Source organism: Chelonoidis abingdonii, chromosome 24 (assembly GCF_003597395.2).
Source record: "Chelonoidis abingdonii isolate Lonesome George chromosome 24, CheloAbing_2.0, whole genome shotgun sequence".
In the NCBI taxonomy this organism is placed as follows: domain Eukaryota; kingdom Metazoa; phylum Chordata; order Testudines; family Testudinidae; genus Chelonoidis; species Chelonoidis abingdonii.
This window is the reverse complement of record NC_133792.1, coordinates 1,462,509-1,484,406: the sequence shown is the minus strand read 5'-3', so window position 1 is coordinate 1,484,406 and position 21,898 is coordinate 1,462,509. Positions and strand designations below refer to the sequence as shown.

At 51.7% G+C, this 21,898-nt stretch overlaps 1 protein-coding gene across 6 annotated transcripts in view; it reads right to left on the bottom strand.

Moving 5' to 3' along the window:
* NSMF (NMDA receptor synaptonuclear signaling and neuronal migration factor) overlaps positions 1 to 21,898 on the bottom strand; it is an 87,923-nt gene that overhangs the window by 24,680 nt on the left and 41,345 nt on the right. For 5 of the 6 annotated variants that reach the window (XM_032797490.2, XM_075060454.1, XM_075060455.1 and 2 more), the window contains 4 exons: positions 21,638 to 21,713; positions 14,079 to 14,147; positions 3,048 to 3,100; positions 264 to 353 (listed from right to left, as the gene is read on the bottom strand). In XM_032797490.2, coding sequence (XP_032653381.1) covers positions 264 to 353; positions 3,048 to 3,100; positions 14,079 to 14,147; positions 21,638 to 21,713 — 288 coding nt within the window. The remainder of the gene's footprint in view (positions 1 to 263; positions 354 to 3,047; positions 3,101 to 14,078; positions 14,148 to 21,637; positions 21,714 to 21,898) is intronic. The other variant, XM_032797512.2, reaches the window with a different exon arrangement.

Here is a 21,898-nt window from a genome sequence, read left to right as displayed (position 1 = left end):
CAGTGCAGTGGTTAGCCCTCATGGAACACGGGAAGTGGTATCGAGCCTATAGGCCACACTTTGCTGGGCATGCATTCTGCAACTAAAGAGCACCAGAGGTAAGGCTAGATGTGCATATGTGGAGTGTTAACTACTTCGCTCTAATGAAAGGAAGCAATCACAGGGGGCCAGAAGGATGGACAGTTCACTCCTATGAGATTCCAATCAATGCCTTGGTTGGCAGCTTTAGCCATGGGAAGAAGCTCAAAGGGCTCAGAACTCACTTTCTCGAGAGTCATGGAAGGAATCAGTTTTGATGGGAGTTGGGTCACTCCAGGACCTGCTGAAGCTTCTCTCTCGCCGCTCACCAAATGCTAGGATAAAACCAAACCGGGACATTAACAGACTCCAAAGCCACTGCTGCTCTGCCAGCAAAACACACAACACCCAGCAGGATTCCATCAACGCTAAAGATCACAAACACACTTGCATATTTGTTCTTCCATGTGACAAACAAGTGCCCAGCCTATGGCTGATGGGATACAGGTGTCAATTTCTGCACACAAGTGTGTGCTGGTGAGCGAGACACAGAAGAGGAACTTGGTAATCTGTCCCTAAACATTATTGCTCAAACCTGAATTTATTAATTATAGTTCCAACATCTCCATGCACATGCACTATGAGAGTATGAAAAGATCCTTATTATTTGTTGGGGTGTTTTCCAAGACGTGGGGGCCTCCTTTGGGGGAGATGTAAAGGACTAGCTGGGAGGTAGAGGGACACATATAAGCCTCACAATTGTTCTGCAGCCTCAGCTTTCATTTTTAAAACATATCTCTTGAAAACGACCTGAGTGTTATCTGCAATGTTGTCTGCCTGAGTCTGTAGAGAGCCTGAAACAATAGCTCTGAGATCAGGTACCCCCATTCCATTTCAAAGGGGCCTAACTCAGATACCAGTAATGCCACTTCAGATGTCACCACTGTTCATTATCACACTACTTGTCAAAGGAAGTGTCTAGACTGCTATCAGGGGGCATGACTGCAGTTTGATGTGACACACCCAGACTAGCTTTAATCTAGCTAGCTCGGGTGCCAAAGCAGCAAAGCCGCATCAGCGCAGGCTGGACCCTAGGTAACTTCCCAGAGGGCTTTGACAGTCTCATAGAGCCCACACTGAAGTGCATGTTGCTGTAGCTTCACTCCTCTGGTAAAAGCTAGATTAAAGCTAGCTCACTTATGTCAGCTCAAGTGGCATTCACTCGCCGGGAGTGCAGTTAGACATGCCCACAAGGCGTACAAAAGGAGAGGAAAGGTCATAGTGGGAAGACACACTCCTCTCCTAAGAGTCGTGGTTCATTCTTGGCAGGCATTGACCAGCAGCACGACAGCACCAAGCAGGAGCACAACTTGTATCACCTGCCTGAATGGGAGCTCAGCTATCGAGAGCTTAGTAAATCCTGGATGACTATGTGCAGCACACTCGATTCTTACCCCAATGGCAATGGCCTCCCTGGACAAGCCTGCAGGAACAGACTGGACCAGGCCATGCAGGGGTGTCACATACGTGCTGGGCTGAGGCGTGAGCGGCCCTTGCTGATAGGGCTTGGGGGCTGGGAGTAAACGGTTCACTGGCAGTGTGACTGCAAAGGGCACTACTTCCCCAAGCGTTGTTCGACGTTCCCCTCTGCTGCTGACTAGCTCACCAGCCCCTAAGACCAGCCACCTTTCATGAGGGTCCCCTCTTTTGCCTCTCCCTGGCCCCCATCTGCTCCCTTCCTCACATGGCCCACTTGGTCATTCTCCTCACATCTCTTTTCCTACTCCACCCCTACCCATCTCACATCTCCCCATAAGGGGTTCTCCCTCTGGGTCCTGTTCTTGGAGACAGTGAAAGAAGCAGGTGATTCCTGGAACCTGGGCTCAGTAGTGGCAACAGCTGGGAGGGTTGGTAGGAAAGCAGCCTCCTCTACGGGCCCAGTGCTGCTGGGCTCAGCGGTAGGGGAGAGGCAGAGAGAAGGTACCACAGGGCTCAGCACTGGCAGAAGGGATTGGGGAAGGAAGCTGGAAAGCAACTCCTTGAGAGTCTGGGGTGTGGGGATTCACGGGCCCCCGCCACCACGGTGCGTACAAATGGCCACTACTAGGGAAGGGGAGGGTGAAAGAAGGGGCCAGGAGTCTCTGCCCAACTTCTGAGCTGCAAATCAGATTGCCTTGGTAATTACAGAGGGAATTGCTGGCCGCAGGACAGGGTCCTAGCCCATATGTCTGCCACCCTGTCTGTAGCCCTTACAGTCACCCTGCAGGCCCCATGGACAGAACTCTCTTTATTTAAGCGCAAACTGTCGTGCTCCCCAGCTGCCAGAGCCCACTAGTCACATTATAGTGGCAGAGTTGGGTTTTCCTCTTAGCTTAAATTTGGGCAGGCAGGAGGTGAGGGCAGCAGGTGGGGGGTGGGGAGCAGGATGGGAGGAGAGAGGTGGGAAAGGACAGCTCAGCCAGGTTTGTAGCTGTGCCCCATGAAGCAGTGAGAAGCCTGGCAGCCCTCATTACGCGCTGCATCTCTCTCAGAGCGACTTAATTAGGGAGTTTAACCCTGTAGTGCAGTGCAGCCCTCTTATGTACCATCTGTAGCATTAGTGAGTACAGGAGTCACACACAGAGCTGGGGACCCCCTTCTGACTGCTCCTGCATGGCCCTGACAACAACGTGGACTCTGCACGCTGGGACTCCTATCCAATGAGGGGAAGGGATCTATGCCACGTCACGCTGCCTGCTATGCTATGCTATGCCACGTCACACAGTTAAAGGCCAGTGTCATACACTGGTGCGTATGGAGGCTTGGGGGACCAGCTGGTCTCTTCTCTACATACAGCAGTGTGAGGGAGGAAAACCTCTTCTCAGGGCCTGTGCCAGGTGCTTTCCAGCCCTCTGCTTACAACAGACAGCAAAACAATGACTAATTACAGAGGAGTCTAGTTCCTCAGCTCTGTTCTCCAGCCCCATGTTCCATTGGCATTAACCCTCTGCCTCCCATCTCCCGGCCATGCCTTGTGCCTTCTTACTCACGTTGCGCTTTCACTCGGCGGCTCCCCACCATGCGCAAATGCTTCCGAAAATTCCTGAAAGAAAAGCAACACAAAGCCAGTGATGAGCGCTGGGGTTAGCAGCCAACTGGCCAAAGCAGTAGCAGCAAGGGGAAGGTTCCCATTTTCCAGGCATTTAAATGCAGTCACACAGGGCACAGCAGAACTCTCAGAGCAACTCCAGCTGCATTTGTTCAGTGGCCAGGGTGTGGCTTGTCTGCCAGCTGAGGGGAGCGGCTGTGTTCCCTTTCAATCCCTGTGGCACAGGGCCTGCTGTGCATCAGCCATCCTCATGCAACCTCCTCCGGGCTGTTGCCTCCACTCTCCCTGATTCACACTTCCCCACCTACCTTCCCACAGCCCTAGAGCATGCTGCCCGCCTTAGCTGGCAAAGGGCTCGAGGAGCTGTTAACTCTCCCCATCCACTTGGAAACCAACAGCAGGTGTTCCACTCCTCCCTGCCCCAGACAGTACAGGAGGAGTGCAGAGGTCCTCTTCTCCCCCCATGCTCGTGCCACACTCACAGCTCTGCCCATTCCCAAAGCACATTTGGATGTGCTTCCAGAGCTGACATTCACTGATGTTAGTGACTTGAACACTAGGCAGGCGGGTTCCTGCATTGACCCCCTAGGGGCCTCTTCCATCTTTAAATTCTACTCCAAAGTACAGGGCTCAGTGATCTGGATTGCCCCCCAAAATGTGACCGTCATGGAGCAGGAAGGTTCCCCTGGGGCAGGTGTTTTGCCTCTTCTTGCTAATAGTGCATCTCTCAACAGGTACCTTCCTGCCTGGGATTCAGAGGCCAGCGGATGAGTGGAGACACAGAGGAAGCAGAGACCCCAGAGGTAAAGGATGCCGCAGGATGGCACCTTGATACACAGCAACTGCCTCCAGGAAATCACCCCAGACTCGGTTCTATACAAATCAGACTTGACTGTCAGCAGCTGCCCAAAGGATATAGTTCCACAGCCCATGGCAGGGAGCCTCCCAGCCCAGGAAAATCGTGGGGCTCACGCTGGCACTCTAAATAGCTGTGTAGACAGCACTTTAGTTACAGCTCGAGTGGGGGTGAGTTTGGGAGCCCAGCCCCCTCCCCAGGCTTCAGAGTTCAAGCCCCAGCCTGAATCGCAACTTCAAAGCACTGTCTACACAGCCATTGTCAGGGCACTAGCATGAGCCCCACCAGACCACCTCTATCAGCCCAGGCTGGGAGCTTGCTGCCGCGGGCTGTGCAAATATACCCCAAGAGAGACCAAGGCCAAGGCCCAAACGCAGACGGAGCCCCGAGGGGACGCTGCACCATCTCTAGGTTCTCTGAGACTGACAGACTCACACCCACTCACCACAGTGGGAAAAGACGGTTACTCACCGTTGTAACTGTTGTTCTTCGAGATGTGTTGCTCATATCCATTCCAGTAGGTGTGCGCGCGCCGCGTGCACGTTCGTCGGAGACTTTTACCCTAGCAACACTCGGTGGGCCGGCAGGGCGCCCCCTGGAGTGGCGCCGTCATGGCGTCGGATATATAACCCTGTCGGCCCGACCGCTCCTCAGTTCCTTCTTGCCGGCTACTCCGACAGTGGGGAAGGAGGGCGGGTGTGGAATGGATATGAGCAACACATCTCGAAGAACAACAGTTACAAAGGTGAGTCTTTCTGCCTCCGAGTGCTTGCTCATAGGCATCAGTAGTGATTCAAGCCTTACGTAGGCGTGGGTCAGAGCGAGATTTGCGCAATGTAAGACATACGACCAAAGGCAGGCAATCGTCGCTCGATTGCTCAACCAGTGCGTAAGTGAGATGTTAAAGAGGTTCATTCACGACGAGCGCTAGGTAGCTCCTGGGGGCAAAATATCCCGGATGGGAACTGAACGTGGGCCAGGAAAACGGTGGATGAGGCTTGAGCCCGAGTAGAGTGGGCGGTGAGGCGGCCAATTGGGACGTGAGCCAAGTCATAGCACGTCCGGATACAGGACGTCACCCATGATGAGAGCCTCTGAGAAGAAATGGGCATACCTTTCATACGCTCTGCCACTGCTATAAATAGCTGGGGCGAGTGTCTGAAGGATTTAGTCCTCTGGATGTAAAAGACGAGGGCCCGGCAGACATCCAGGGTGTGTAGCTGCTGGTCCCTGCACGACGCATGCGGCTTCGGGAAGAAAACCGGTAGAAAAATGTCTTGGTTAATATGGAAGGCAGAGACCACCTTGGGGAGGAAATCCAGGTGTGGTCGTAGCTGCACCTTATCTTTGTGAAAGATAGTGTGTGGGGGGTCTACCACCAAAGCACGGAACTCAGAAACCCGTCTGGCCGAGGTGATAGCGACCAGGAAGGCCGTCTTCCAGGACAGGTAGAGCAACGAGCAAGTGGCTAAAGGCTAGAAGGGAGGGGCCGTGAGCCTAGACAGAACAAGGTTGAGATCCCAGGAAGGGGAAGGAGGCTTAACCACAGGGTAGAGTCTCTCCAATCCCTTAAGGAATCTTGAAACTATTGGGTGAGAAAAGGTGGAACTGCCCAACTCTCCGGGATGGAAGGTGGAGATTGCGGCTAGATGCACCCTTATTGAGGAGAGTGCTAGGCCTTGCTCCTTGAGGTACAGTAAATAGTCCAAGACCACAGGAACCGAAACGGCTTCAGGAACAAGGGAACGCTGTGTACACCAATGAGAGAACCGCTTCCACTTGGCGAGATATGTCGCCCGCGTGGAAGGTTTCCTGCTTCCCAAGAGGACCTGTTGCACCTGGCTGGAGCAGCAGCGCTCAGATTGGTTTAACCAGACAGTAGCCACGCTGTCAGGTGCAGGGACTGAAGGTCCAGGTGGAGAAGCCTGCCGAAGTCCTGCATTATAAGATCCAGACAAAGTGGTAGTGGTATCGGAGACGCTAGGGACAGATCGAGCAGCAGGGTGTACCAGTGCTGCCTCGGCCATGCCGGAGCGATTAGGATCAGCCTGTCCCTGTCCCTGCAGAGCTTGAGCAGGACTCTGTGGACTAAGGGAAAGGGTGGGAAGGCATAAAGTAGACCCCCTTTCCAGGGAATGAGGAACGCGTCCGAAAGAGAGCCTGGAGAGCGACCCTGTAGGGAGCAGAACACCTGGCACTTCCTGTTCTCCTTGGAGGCAAAGAGGTCTATCTGGGGAAAGCCCCACTTCCGGAAAACAGAAAGCAGGACGTCCGGACGGATGGACCGGCTCAGGCGGTCCGCGAGAATGTTCCGGACCCCCGGGAGAAAGGAAGCTTCCAAGTCTATTGACTGGGCTATACAAAAGTCCCACAGCCACATCGCTTCTTGGCAAAGGGGGGAAGATCGTGTCCCTCCTTGCTTGTTTATGTAATACATGGCTGTTGTGTTGTCCGTGAAAATCACAACACAACGGCCCTGCAGATGTTGACGGAAGGCTTGGCACATCAGTCAGACTGCTCTCAGTTCGCGGACATTGATATGGAGCTTCAGTTCCTGCAAGGACCAGATGCCTTGGGTGCGAAGATGCCTCAGGTGTGCGCCCCACCCCAGAGAGGAAGCGTCTGTTGTTAGAGACACCGAGGGCTGAGGCGGATGGAACAGTGAGGGAGTCAGCCACCAGGGAGGGAATCAGCCACCAGTTGAGGGAGCCCAGCACGTGTGACGGGATCGTGACTATCATGTCTAGGGCATCCCTGCGTGGACGGTAGACCGAGGCAAGCCAGGTCTGAAGAGGGCGCATATGTAGTAGTCTTGCGTGCTTCGTCACGAAAGTGCACGCAGCCATGTGACCGAGTAGAGTGAGGGCGGTGCGGACAGAGGTTGTTGGAAGGCTCGTAGTCCCTGAATGAGGGAGACTATAGATTGGAACCTCTGTGGGGGCAAGCTGGCTGTTGCAAGAGTGGAGTCCAGCATCGCCCCTATGAATTCTATCCTCTGGGTAGGAAGTAGAATGGATTTGTCTAGATTGATGATCAGACCTAGACGTGAGAACAGGTCTTTGATGATATTTACATGAGCGGTAACCTGAGCCTCGGAAGTCCCTCGAATCAGCCAGTCGTCGAGATATGGGAAACATGAATTCGACGACGACGGAGGTGGGCGGCGGACTACCGCCATACACTTCGTAAATACCCGAGGGGCCGAGGAGAGGCCGAAGGGAAGGACCGCAAATTGGTAGTGATGACGATTTACCACGAAGCGAAGAAACCTTCTGTGCGGTGGGTAAATCGCGATATGGAAATATGCGTCCCTCATGTCGAGAGCAGCGTACCAATCTCCTGGATCCAGGGAAGGAATGATGTTCCCCAGGGACACCATGCGGAACTTGAGCTTCTTGATGAACTTGTTCAGAGCTCGCAGGTCCAGAATGGGCCGAGACCCCTTTCGCCTTGGGAATTAGGAAGTATCTGGAATAGAATCCTCTGCCCCTTAATAGCTCTGGAACCTCCTCTATGGCTCCCAGCGCAAGGAGCCTCGAAACTTCCTGCAGGAGGAGTTGCTCGTGAGAGGGGTCCCTGAAAAGGGAGGAGGGAGGGTGGGAAGGCGGGGTCGAAACAAACTGAAGACGGTAGCCACATTCCACCGTGTTGAGGACCCAGCGGTCCGATGTTAGCTGGGACCAGGCAGGGAAGAATGCAGCGAGGCGCGTTGGCGAACTGAATGGGATCCTGGGAGGAAATTGGTACAGTGCTCTCGGGCACCTTCAAAAGTTTGGCTTCGGTCCCGCCGGTGGTTTGGTGGGACCGGAGTTGTTACCCCCTTGGGCCAGACTGGCGTCTACGAGAGGTCCGGCCTCTCCTCCTGGAGAAGTCCTGTCTCGGTCGAGGTGGGGGGTAGGGTCGCTGGGGTTGGGGTCGGAAGGACCGTCTCTGAGTCTGCGGCGTGTGCATTCCCAGCAAACGCATGATCACGCGATTGTCCTTCAGACTTTGGAGGTGAGGGTCTGTCTTCTGGGAGAACAGACCCTGACCGTCAAAGGGTAGTTCCTGTATTGTATACTGCAGCTCCAGTGGCAGACCTGATGCTTGCAGCCACGCTATGCGCCTCATAGCGACCCCAGAGGCGAGAGTTCTAGCGGCCGAGTCAGCAGCGTCCAGTGAGGCCTGGAGGGAGGTCCTTGCAACCTTTTTCTCTTCCTCCAGGAGAGCTGAGAACTCTTGGCGGGAGTCCTGTGGGACAAGCTCTACGAATTTCCCTACTGCCTCCCAGGTGTTAAAATTGTATCTACTCAGGAGGGCTTGCTGATTCGCCACCCTGAACTGGAGGCCCCCCGCAGAGGAGATTTTCCTGTCCAACAAATCCATGCGCCTGGCCTCCCTCGATTTGGGCGCAGGAGCTTGTTGGCCATGGCACTCCTGTTCGTTGACAGATTGGACCACCAACGAGCAAGGAAGAGGGTGTACATAAAGGTATTCATAACCTTTCGACGGGACCATATATTTGCGCTCAACCCCTTTGGCTGTAGGTGGTACCGATGCCGGGGTTTGCCAGATTGTATCTGCCCGAGCCTGTATGGAGCGAATAAAGGGGAGCGCCACCCTCGTTGGGGCCTCTGTCGAAAGAATGTTGATTACTGGGTCACCCACTTCAGTAACCTCCTCCACGGGTAAGTTTATGTTGAGAGCCACGCGGTGGAGCAGGTCCTGGTGAGACCTAAGGTCGATTGGGGGCGGTCCAGACGTTGCCGTCCCCGCCACTGCCTCATCCGGGGAAGAGGAGGAAGAGGCCCCAGAGACCAAAGGGTCTTGGAGAGACTCCTGGTCATGCGGGACGTCCTGGGGCTGCTCTTGCTGGTCCATGCCCTGGGCAGGGGATTGCTCGGTCCCCGCTGGAGGGGGTCTGCTCACTGTGGACTCCGGTGCCCGATGTTCGGAGGGGGCGGAGTGCGGCGGTGGATGGTGGCCACCTTGGCTCTGATGATAAGCCCATGGGGTCCAAAAGGGCCACTGATGAGGACCTTGCTGGTTGTCCGACTCGCCTATGATGCCGTCTCGGCATGAGAGGAGATCGATGGCTGACGAGATGGCCATGGAGGGGCGGAGACTGTGTGATGAAGGTCTCTGCAGCCACTGGAACCGTCCCTATGCGGTGCCGGGGAGCGGCAATGGGAGTCCTGATGGTGCCGAGAGTGCGACCGGGACCTACGACCAGCGCGATGCCGGGAGGTCGACCGGTGCCGAGAGTCGCCGTGCCGAGATCAGCTGCGGGAAGTACAGTGCTACGAGTGGTGCCGAGATCTGGAGTGGTGCCGGTAATGCCTGTACGGCGACCAGGATCTTGAGCGGTACCGCGAGTACAACTGGTACCTTGATGGGGAACGGTACCGGGACTGCGAGCGGCCGCGGGACCGGGATCGATGGAGAGACCGTGAGCGCCTGTGGGACGTGGACCGGGACCTAGAACGACGAAGTCCCATGGTGCCAGGCGAAGAAGGTCGTACAAGGGCCGGCTTGCCTATAGACTGGGGGACCCGCACCAGCGGTGCCGGGGTCGAGGCAGCTCAGGCTCCGTTAGGGCGATCAGGTCTTGTGCTGCGGAGAACGCCTCCGGAGTGGAGGGCACGATGAGCTCAACCGCGGCACACGCTGGGGAGCTGGTAGGCACCGGACTAGATGGCTCTTCCTAGGCCAGAATCAATGGTGCGGCCGACGTCGGTGCCGTAGCAGACAGTAGTGCTGGGCGGTCAGGCCCAGCTAAGTGCTCTGACTGCGGTGTGGATATAGCAGCCGCAGGAGGCTTGCGCTTCTTGCTCCAAGGCGAGAGCGAGCGGTGCCAGGCAGAAGCTGGTGTCGGGGACTGGTGACTCGGCGTCTTCGCGGAAGGTGTGCGTTGCGGTGCCGAGGACGGGGGAGTTAGCACTGCCTCCATCAGTAACTGTTTTAGGCGAACGTCCCGCTCTTTTTTAGTTCGGGGCTTGAACGCCTTACAGATCTGGCACATGTCCGTTAGATGAGATTCGCCCAAGCACTTAAGGCAGGAGTCGTGCGGGTCTCCTGTGGGCATCGGCCTACGACAGGCTGCACACGGTTTGAAGCCCGGTGAACCGGGCATGTGCCCAGTACCGGGGTAGGGGAAGGGGCTAACCCCAGATCCCTTCTAACTATCTACAAAAAACTACTAATTGAACGATAACTAACTACTGTTAAAAGCTCAACTATATACACAATTCAAGAGAAAACGAGTGAATCGCTAGGGAGGTGGAGAAACAGTTAGACTGCGCTCCACAGTTCCAACGACCGACATGGGCGGTAAGAAGGAACTGAGGAGCGGTGGGCCGGCAGGAGTATATATCCGGCGCCATAGCGGTGCCACTCCAGGCGGCGCCCTGCCGGCCCACCAAGTGTTGCTAGGGTAAAAGTCTCCGACGAACGTGCACGCGGCGCGCACACCTACTGGAATGGATATGAGCAGGCGCTCGAAGAAGAACTAAGCAGTATGTCAGAGCTGGCTCAAAGGGGACTCCGCTGGCATAATTCACACATGTGGGATGGGGCAAAGAAAAGCCTCCATCCTACTTCAACTTGCTTCTCTATTTGGCTCCTTGGTATGTAAATTACATTCATCTGGCACCTGGCAGGACTGATCAAATTTACCGGGAAGTCACAATATTCACTATCATGGGTCAGGCCACTGGCCCCTTTTAGATGGGTATCCGGTCCCCAGCTGAGACCTAGACTTGTGGCTTCCTAAACACATGCTGCCTCTGGCTATTGTGCGGTGCTCTAGATGGAATGGGGGCAGGATTCCTTCCTGATCCCTGTGGCAACTGGCCAGTGCCCAGCCAGAGGTGTCAGATCTGATTACAATTGAGATGTCAGCATAACGTGTCATTCTTGAAATGAAATGGGCACATTTCTGGAAGGGAGCTCAGTAAAATGCAGCTTTCAAACCTACATTATACCAGGTTAATGATGAAATGTTTGCATTCCCCTGTTAGAGCTAACATGCTAATCTCAACCACCCAGGCTGCTGTAACCAGCTTTGGTATAAGCAAAACCATTCCCTGTCAAATGCTCCACTCCCCTTGCAGGGTGGACCCAGCCCCGTGGGAACAGGGATCTGCAGTATGAGAGCATTCTCTCACTGTGCTGAAAACAACAAAGACAGCATGGTCTGTCCCTAAGTGAGAGTTCTGGGCCGTGCTCCAGAGACATCCCTTGAGCAGTGCTCAGAGCAGCACTAATGGGCTCTCGGGGGAGCTGTATCTCACTCTCCAGAGCTGGAGGGAAGGTCACCATGACACAAAGCCCATGGGAGATCAAGAGAGAGTAAATGGATCCCTTCCCCCGCCCCTCTAGAAAGAAACGCTCTGGGAAAGGAGTGACATGATCCCATCTAATAGGCCTCTCCACTCTTACTGATTTGTGCAACTGTGTCACTCTGTCTCGAGTCTGACCTCTGTCCTTATCCATAAGGAGCAGCAGCAGTTACCCTTGGAGGAGTGGAAGTCACAGGAGATATGATGACCCACCCAGGACTCATGTGACAAGGGGATTTGGGGCAAATTACTAATGCCTGCACTCACCAACACAGCACAATCTGATCTTTTAACTTGTCAAAAATCTTTTCATCCATCCAAATGCAGAAAGCAGCAGTTAAGTTAAAAATTGAAAGAGGCTCTATTTGTTATTTCTCTTCCTAAATATCGCTCCTACTGCTGCCAGCACCAACTTTCCACCACCGTCTGTACAGCCGCGATGCCATACCTCTGGGAGGTATTCCATCCAAAAGATTCTTGAAACAGATGCAGCCCATCCTGGGGTACAATTTCCTACACTACACAGCAGACAGGTCTGTCTGGATTGAGGAATTTGCATAGAATCATAGAAGATTAAGGTTGGAAGAGACCTCCTTCCCTTTTTTAAAGATGAGCACTATATTTGCCTTTTTCCAATCATCCAGGACCTCCTCCGATCAGCATGAGTTTTCAAAGATAATGGCCAATGGCTCTGCAATCACATCCGCCAACTCCCTCAGCACCTTTGGATGCATTGCATCCGGCCCATGGACTTGTGCACGTCCATCTTTTCTAAATAGTCCTTAACCTGTTCTCTCACCACTGAGGGCTGCTCACCTCCTCCCCATACTCTATTGTCCAGTGCAGCAGTCTGGGAGCTGACCTTGTCTGTGAAGAGAGAGGCAAAAAAAGCACTGAGTACTTCAGCTTTTTCCACATTATCTGTCACTAGGTTGCCTCCTCCATTCAGCAAGGGTCCCACATTTTTCCTGACCTTCCTGTTACTAGCATACCTGTAGAAACCCTTCTTGTTACTCTTCACATCCCTTGCCAGCCGCAATTCCAGTTGTGCTTTGGCCTTCCTGATTATACCCCTGCATGCTCGAGCAATATCTTTATATTCCTTCTTAGTCATCTGTCCAAGTTTCCACTTCTTGTAAGCTTCCTTTTTGTGTTTAATCTCACCGAAGATTTCTCTATTAAGCCAAGCTGGTCGCCTGCCATATGTGCTATTCTTTCTGCACAACGGGATGGTTTGTTCCTGCACCCTAAATAAGGCTTCTTTAAAATACAGCCAGCTCTCCTGGACTCCTCTGCATGCTCAACAGAAGCACTTTTATTAGGAGAATCTTTTAAGTATGTTAGCTTCTCAATCAGATCCCTTCTGCCGCAATACAGGACCTAAACCCAACAATCCTGACATTTAACTGTGCAACCACCACGGACTCCTCCATTCCCCTGCAGTTGCTGCCTGAGGCAATCTCAAGCCCCAAGGTTTCACTAGCACATACCCCTTTTAACAGAGACATACAATGTCAAGGTGCAAGTCCAGCAACTGAGGCAGTGTTTCTGCCAATGCACCAGACACATTGCCATGGTTAGCGCAATGCTGCAGCTCCAATTCCACTGCTTAAATTCTTACACCTCCTCCTGACAGTGGAAAGGACTCTGGGGTGAGCCTCTGAGATGGAGGAGAGGCTGGGATTGAATAGAGAGCTCCACTTTATGGCACTGATCCCTTAGTTCAGGGAAGGCAGCAGAGTTAACTGGGGCACTAAGAGCCGGAGAGAACCACAGGGGCCTGCCTATGTCCTGCAGCCTCAGTAATGAATCCACTTTATTCATTGCAACCAAATCCTGTCTCTTCTTGATCACAAGAGGGAATGCAAACTGACTTGGACCCCACAACCTGCCCTGATCCTGAGGGTCCGTGGGAGGTAAGGAGATGCATTGCATACTTCCACAAAGACCGCAACACGCTACATTCCATTTACTCTCTCCTCTAACAACTCAGGGTAGGGCCCAGTAACCGAATTACCTGACTGTTGCGTACATCCATGGCAGGTGCACAGTTCAAATACTGCCAGGCTAGATGAACAATGAAGACTCTCTCTTTTCTAACAAGTCCTATCGCCATCTAGAGAACTCTGAGCCATCTCCTTTTTAAAGAGACACTGCCTAGTCATTTATAGGGGCTGTAATTCTCTCTCCGTTCTTTCCATTGCTGATAAAAAAAGAAAACTCTAGACACTAGAAAATGCCTTCTTTTCCCTGGCAATTTCATCCTTTTGTGTTGCAGAAACACTGATTTTTTCTCCCTCTGTTTTGAATAGAGCTGCAGTGAATATGGTTGTTTTTAACAGCTGTCATAATGCAGAGTCTTATCCTGCCCATCCAGCTGCCAAAAATACACACGTGCTGGTACATTTGTGACATTAGAAAGTTCAACAACTGTAAATGGAAATGACCTGCCAGGCATTTAACTGGCCATCATCACAAAGAGTTACTGAAGTAATATAATTCATTGCATCTGTAAGTTATGCACCTACATGATTACATATCTGAGCTTTAAGAGCCTGTCTGTTTTGATTTGGAGCTTAAAGTACTTGACAGTGTCCCTTTAAGAAGGCTGGAGACTGGCTAGCTTGCTTACAATAGACTCATTGCCCTGCAGACTTTCAGCATGGCCACCACTAGCGTCCTCACTAAAACAGCAACACAGACAAGGGACAACCATGTTCAACATCATCAAGCGTCACTGATGACACCCGACGGGCCCATGCAATGTCAGGCAAGGTTACAGGAAAACAGGCCCTACCTCTGAATAACAGCTGCCGAATCATTTTCTCGTTTCCGTCTCTTCCTCTCTGCGTAGCCCCTGAATGCCCTGGGAAACCATTTTAAGCCATTAACCAACTACACAGCTTTGAACTTAAGATGACATGAAACAGACAGACAGAGAGAGCAAGTTCTCACCAGACAACAGAGAGACCCTCCCAACACACAGTCTGGCTCTGCGGAAGAGACACAGGCCACATGGAACCATACAGATGTCAGGAACTGGCTGAGAAGAGACCATCAAACCATTGTGTACTGGTTATTTACAGCTGTTACCGGAGGCTGGGAAGGTGGCTGCTCCCAAAGTTAGCACAAGGATACCCAAAGTGTGGTCTGCAAACTGGCTGACACGAGCCCTCACTCTTAACATGGAGGTTTGGACCTTGGAGACTACAGATCCAGCATGCAATGCCCAGGGGTGCTGGAACAATTTGTGGAGGGTGGGTGCTGAGAGCCACTGAACTAAACTGTAAACTCTCAGTATGATGGAATCCACTTCAAGCCAGGGGGTGTGGCAGCACCCCCCGCATCCCTAGTTCTAGCACCTCTGGCAACAGCTGTTCTTGCTTGGATCAAGTTAGGGCAAAGCATGCTGGGACATGTAGTCTCCAGGGTAGAGATGAGGGTGACTGAAATCTTTCTATTTAGGCATCCAGGTGCAGCCATCAATCATCTGACAAGATGACCATGCAGCCTTTAAACAGAGGAAGCCCTAGAGAAAAATGAGATGGCGGAGGGTTTCTGTCCAAGACATCAACAAACAAGGAAACAGAAACAAAGGCCATACTTACGAGATGCTAGAGATCCCAGGAGAAGCGGAAAAAGGAAAAGAGAAGAGACATGCATTAGTGCTCAGCCACTGCTGGGCATTCTGCATATTGAACCCACGGGTCTTAACCAGAACCTGCCAACCAGCTCTGATCAGGAAGTGTTTCCCCTGTGTAGGCTCATACGCCAGACAAGCGATGCAAGGCCCAGTTCAGGAGGTGGGTGAAAACTGTTCTCTGGTCCGGACCTCTTCCACACCTCAGCAACTATCTCCTCCTGTACCGACCCTACTCCTCACCACTTCCCTGGGCGTCTACCTGCCATCAGAGAGCTGGCCCCTGACATTTCTGACATGGCTTCAGGAACATCCCAGGAAAAACTTTTGGCTTCTTTTCAGAGCTGGAATTATCCCCTCAGTACCAAGGTGGAGAGAGGATCAGAGTGGAAGGATGGGGCATGGGCAGGCATGCTTAATGATTAGAGTTGGGAGTCAGGGGCCAGAGCCAGAATCAGGGTCAAGCCAAGGGTATGAGCCAGAGTTGGGAGCCAGGGGTGTGGCATAGTAGCAGGGACCTGGAGCAAAAGCAGGAACCAGGGGCAAATGCAGATGTGGGATAAGGATGGTGGGAATCAGGAACAGCCAGGAAGGCAGGCTCAGGAGTTAGGCCAGTAGGCAGAGTTGTAGTGACTGAGCAACTAGGTGAATTCCTGGCTGGCTGCCAGACAACTTCCTGTGCCTCCTTCTGGTTAGTGTAGAGCATCCAGGCCAATCGGTGGGGCTGGACATCTCCTCTCAATCAGGAGCTTTGTAGGTGGAGCCCTTGGTGAACTAGAACTCCGCTAGTCCCCTTCTCCAGTGCCTCCAGTGAGATGCTGAGTGGCAGCCATAGTCTGAGCATGGCCTGCATTCAAAACCCATGATCCCTCACATTACCCCTCTCCCATCCAGGGTGGTAGTGGGACAGGTTTCCCGGGGCGATTTTTGTGGAAGGCATTTACCAGGTCAGGGGCATGGAAGTTCTCCATCGGTTCCTAGGAGCTTTCTTCAGGACTGTACCCTTCCCAATCCACAAGATACCAGAGTATCCCCCCATCTGATTCTGGCCTCAAGCATCTTGTGGACAATATACACATAGTGGCATAGTGGGGAGGCACAGAGTGAGGATCGATGAGGGAATGGGTCCTGAATATAGGGTTTCAGAAGAGATATGGAAAACGGTGTATTCAGAGGGAATGTATTAAGTTGAGTGATGTGACTGGGTTAATTTGCAGGTGAGCTCAGTAAAAGTCAAGGAAGTAGAAGTCCAATTTACTAGATAGCCTTCCACATATAGGTGTTTCATTAAGAGCCATATCCTCTGGTCTGCTGAAAATGCAGGCCCTCCTGTTATCAACAGTCCCATATTATTTGTAGCACTTCTTGGTGTCCTCCAGGTGAACCTTTAGGTAATCTTGGGTTTGACATTTCTGTTGTATTCAGCCCAGGACTGCTGGGTTTGAGAAGCTGTGGTAGCTCCAGGTAGAACTGAGGGTGGAACCCATAGTTTGAAAATAAAGGGCTTTGTTCTCTAGAGGGATGTTCTGCGTTATTATACGTGAACTCTGTCTCAGGTAAGAACATAACAGCATTCCAGCAAGGACCAGCCATTCTGGTGGAAGTTTATGTAGCATTGAAGATACTGCTCCAGGATCTGGTTGGTTCTGTTTGACAGTTGTCTGGGGGTGATGGGCAGAGGAGAGACAGGAGCAGATACCCAAAATCTGGAGAGCTTCTTGCCAGAAGCAAGAAATAAATTGAGTACCATGGTTAGAGATGATGCTCTCCGGGAGCCCATGGAGGCAGACAACTTGATCCACCCAGAGCTGGGAGGCCTCCTGGGAGAGAGTAGACCAATGCAGGGGACAAAATGAGACGTCTTTGTGAAGTAGTCCATGACTGTTGGAACAGTCATGAACCCACTGGACTCTGGTACTTCTACTACAAAATCTGGGGCAATGACGTGTAGGGGCTAGGTGGCGTCACGAGGGGTTGGAAGAGTCTGAAGGGATTATTGTGTTGTATCTTGGAGTGGGTGCAAATATTGCAAGAGGATACATAGACCTGTACTGTAGCCTCATGTGAGGCTACCAAAAGAGATGAGAGACTAGGCACGAATTTTAAAGTAGCAAAAATGTCCTGTCAGGTGGGAGCTGTCACATACTTTTAGGGTTGTAGTCCTCAGAGGTCCAGGGGGAATGTATATATGCCCTTTCACATAGGTTATCCCACCACGAACATTGTGGGGTTCCCTAATTATGGCTTCCTGTTTATCCGGAGGAATCCCATGGGCTGATGCTGATTGTATGTGGGTTAAACAGGTCTTGGCAGGGAGCCATGCCCAGAAAGTTATGAGAGTTCTGGATGCAGGAAGTTTTAGGGCTTGAGTCCTTTGGATCAATATAACATTCTCCCTTCTGGGACAGGGCATTGGCTTGCTATTTTTGGGTCCTGGACAATAGGAGATTACAGAAGCACAAAAAGAATAAGGCCCGCTGATGTTGGTAGAGGGCCTTAGCCCTATGCAAATAGTCCAGGTTATTATGATCAGTATACACCTGGACAGGGTATCGGTCCCCTTCTAAATAAGTGGTGCCACTCTTCAAAGGCAGTCTTAACTACCAGGATTTCTTTGTCCAAAATTTCATAATTTTGCTCCATGTATGTGACTTTTCTGGAGTAAAAGGCACATGGATACAGCAATAATTGAGGACCATATCTTTGGGATAGCACTGCTCCTATGGCCAAACTGGAAGCATCCATTTCCATGATGATGGCTTACGCAGTATCTGGGTTGACCAATTAAGGAATGGTGGTAAATGCGAGTTTTAATTGCTCAAACTGCCCTGCTGGGCCTTGAGAGACCAAAGGAATCTGGTGTTTCTGCAGAGCAGAGTGGTGAAAGGGACAATCCATTTGAAAACCTTGGGATGAACTGCTGATAGATATTTGCAGCCCCCAGAAAACACTGTAGGATACAAATGTGCCAGGGTGCTGCCCACGTGAAGACTGCCTTTACCTTGAATAGGTCCATTTCAGTATCAGTGGGGGATTGGATGAACTCTTGGAATTCTTTGGAGGACTGATCAAAGGTGCATTTTTCTAGTTTAGCATAGAGGCCATGTTGGCGCAGCCTCTTCAGGATGGAATGGATGTACATCGTGTGTTGTTCAGCATTGTTTGAAAAAATAAGTGTGTCATCCAGGTGAGCTACCACATATTGGCCCAGAATGTTCTGGAGAATGTCATTAATAAAATGTTGGAACACTGTAGGCATGCTTGTCAAACCACAGGGCACCACGAGATATTCAAAGTGACCACAACAAGTTTGAAAGGTCGTCTTCCATTTATTCCCAGCTCTAACACATACTAGATTATATTCCCCCTGGAGGTCTAGTTCTGTGTACTCCCAAGCAGTGCCATGTAGTCCATTAGCTTGGGGATCAGTGGTAATGGATATTGGTCCAATAATAAATTGATTCAGTATCCAATAGTCCATGCCAAGTCAGAAGCAATCACCTTTTAAATGCATGAAGTTGACTTATGAATAAACCAATGGCTAGGTTCTCCTAAAAGGTAGCCGTGCAGAGCAGATAGTTAGGATTCAGACATGGCATATGTATGCCTGAACAGAACTTTTACCCTGGGTTGTAGCTTGATTGGGCAATCACAGTCCCTGTGCTGGAGAAAGGCATCTGCATTTTTTTCCTTCATTGTAATCACTGTTTTTGGGTTGAAGTTAAGGACTGAGATCAGCGAGAAAGTACTGTATGCTGCCCATTTCCTGGGATCAAGCAGTGCCGCTGGTAGAATTCTGAGAGAAAGCTGACTTTTAGTTCATGCCAGTGGATAAGGGGGTTGTGGAGGGCCAGTCATGAGATACCAAGAATCAGATGGAAGTGCTGGGAATAGATGCGACTGAACTGTAGGATCTCTCAATGTTCTTGGATAGGAACTTCGATAGGGACAGTTTCTGTGGCCACTGGCTTGGAGGATAAGAGGGACCTGTCAGTTATCACCTGTCAGACCTATCACTTCTAGGTCTGGACCACAGGGTGTAGTGACCAAGTGGCTTCTGCATTGACAAAGTTGTCTGCTGCACCCAAGTCAAAGAGGGCCCACCACAGAAGAAATGGTTGGGGGTGTCCCGGGATTCATAACTCAATTGGTACTTGTGGGTACAGTGCCAGTTGCCGGGAGCCAGCACACCTTCCTGTCAGGACCTCAGTTCGGGGATCAGGGGACCATTCTGTCAGGGTGCCCAAGCTAGCTCTCTTCACCTAGCCTGGGCTAGCTTGTTTCACAGATTTCTTCAGGCTGGGTTCCTCATGGGGCAACTGGAGATAGCATGGCCCAGCTTGACACAGTGGTAACACAGGCATCACTCGCAATTCCTCTCTTCAGGGGAGAGTTGTCAGTGCACCAGGTCTACTTGATCTAGATAATACTTAGTCCTGCCATGAATGCAGGGGACTGGACTAGATGACCTCTTGAGGTCACTTCCAGTCCTATGATTCTATAATTCTACTTGTATTGACTCAACTGGCAGAGCAGAATCCCATGGGGAGTGGTTGGAGCTGTCAAAAATAGTTGATATTGCCTGCTGAAGGGCATCCCAATTTGACCGAGGACGGCTAGCTCCCAACAGGGTGGAGGCCCAATCCAACACCTCTCCAGTCAGCAGGCTGACTACCTGGCCCATCTTGGCCTCGTCCAAAGAGTACGTCTGCAGATGAAGCAAGAACAAGAGCTCATGAAGTTCAGGAAGCCTCGGGATTTAGAGCAGTTCCCATCAAAGCATTCAGGCAGTGGAGCAGCAGGTCCCAGCTTGGGTGACAGCACAGTCAGATTGACCCTGCAGCACAGCGTTCTCTGCTTGGAGTTGATGGGCTTGCTCCCATAATGCCCGATTCTCAGCAGCCCGCTGCCAGCTCTATGCCTGCAATGCTCAGTTGCCTGTCTGAAGGCAGATCACCTGCTTGTGCAGAACTGATGGCCCTGGCGGTATGGGAAACTCCAGTGGGTCCATCCTCAGCTGGGACCACTAGGAGTAGAAGATAGTGGCCCAAACAAGCTGTAAGGACTGGGACAATGGGTGGTCAGGCGTAACGGATAGAGTTGGGTGCCAGGAACCGAACTGGGTGTCAGAGAGAGTCAGAAGACAAGCCAAGGGTTGAAGTCGGAGTAAGAGTCAGGGGATGAGCCTGAGCTGTAGTTGGAGTCTAACCAAGAATCAGAGCTAGGGGTCAAGCCAGAGCTGGAGTCAGGGATCAAGCCAAGTTGGAGTTGATAGGTGGGCCTAGGGCACAGGAGCAGGGACCTGTAGTGAGACAGGAAAGCAGGAACCACGTGCAGATCTGCAGCAAGGAGGGCACGAACTGATGGGAAAGCAGGGCTCAGAAGTCAGGCTAGTAAGCTGGGTCCATGCTGGTAGACAGCTTTGGATTCACTTAATTACTCAGGCAACTTCCTGTGCCGCCTCCTCGCTTGAGTAGTGTTTCCAGGCCATTTGGTGGGGCTGGACAACTCCTCTAATCAGGAGCTTTGTAGCCGGAGCCCTTGGTGAGCTAAAGCGCTGCTAGGCCCCTTCTCCATGGGTTCTGGTGAGCTGCCAGGTGGCAACCGTGGCCTGACCACTGCCTATGGACCAGGTTTGAGACCTGCAATCCCTCACATAGAGAGGGGGAGAAGAGGGAGCAATGGAAAGGGAAGAGAAGGGGACAGTGAAGATGGAGAAGGCACAGCAGGAGAGGCAGAAGAGCATTAGAGTGGGGAAAAGGCTCCCTCAGTTTCCCTCTCCATCACGTTGCTGTCACTGGAATACTCTTGTTAATTTCAGCCTAATGGGAAACACTTCAGGGATTTCATTAAGGAAAGAAAAATGTTCCTGTCAATGGCCTTAATGGGAGCATTTCCAGCTTTACTTGGCCTCCCAGTGACAACTTCCTCCCAACACAACAGTCTGGGGCACCTGAGCCCAAGTTCAGGCTGGGAGAGGACAAAGCTGCTCCTAGTTCAGATCTGATCTCTCCACTCAGGTTAGTTCATGTCTCTCTTGCTCAGTCGCAGCCCTGTGCCAGTGTTGTGGAACCCAGGGTCTCCCCCAGCAGTAACAAGAGCAAAAGCCACCTAGTCCCATGACCTCAGCTGAGTTGGCAAGAGCAAAAGAACCAACTGAGAAGTGCCTAGGCTGATACTCCTGCAGGAATAACATCACAGACAGCTCTCTCCACAAGCCAGGATGTGCTGCCCACATATCAAGCAGAGGGAGCACATAATAAATTAGAAAGCTAATCAAGAAAGAAGTTAAAGTGGGGGAATGAATGAGTCAGAGGGTGTGTCTACACTACCACTTAAGTCGATCTAACTTACTTTGCTCAGGAGTGTGAAAAAGACACCCTCCCACCGACATAGCTTCCACCTCTTGCGAAGGTGGAGTAATTATGCCGACGGGTGATATAATACAGTAGATCTAATGTAGACCTGCCCTGAGTAAACAAGGGAGAGTGAAAGAATGACTGAAGTAGTGAATGAGCCTGAATAAGCAAGTAAGTGAAGACGGGAGTAAGACAATGACTAAGTCAACACTCACCACCCAGCCCACCCAAACATACCATCGTGCCATACACAGAACTTGACTGTCCAAAGCTCTGATATTCTAAGATGCAGTCATGCATGGGCCACACACCAACTATGAGAAAAGAGGTTGGTGCAGCAACAGCCATTTCACTTACGCTTGCATAGTTGTAGTAGCAGTTTGAAAACTGAAGAGGTTCTCCTTGGGGAACCAGGTCCGTATGGGGACATCATCTGGAAGAGACAGAGCTAAAATTGAGTGCCAACCAGACATAAATGGATTTCACACAGATGTAGCTAGTGATCGGGACATCCTTCCAAAACAGTCTCCCACTGCATCTCTTCTCAACAACGAAACACGCTTGAAGACTGGCAATTTCTTTCCATTCATAGGAAAGAATCCTGAACACAATTTGGTG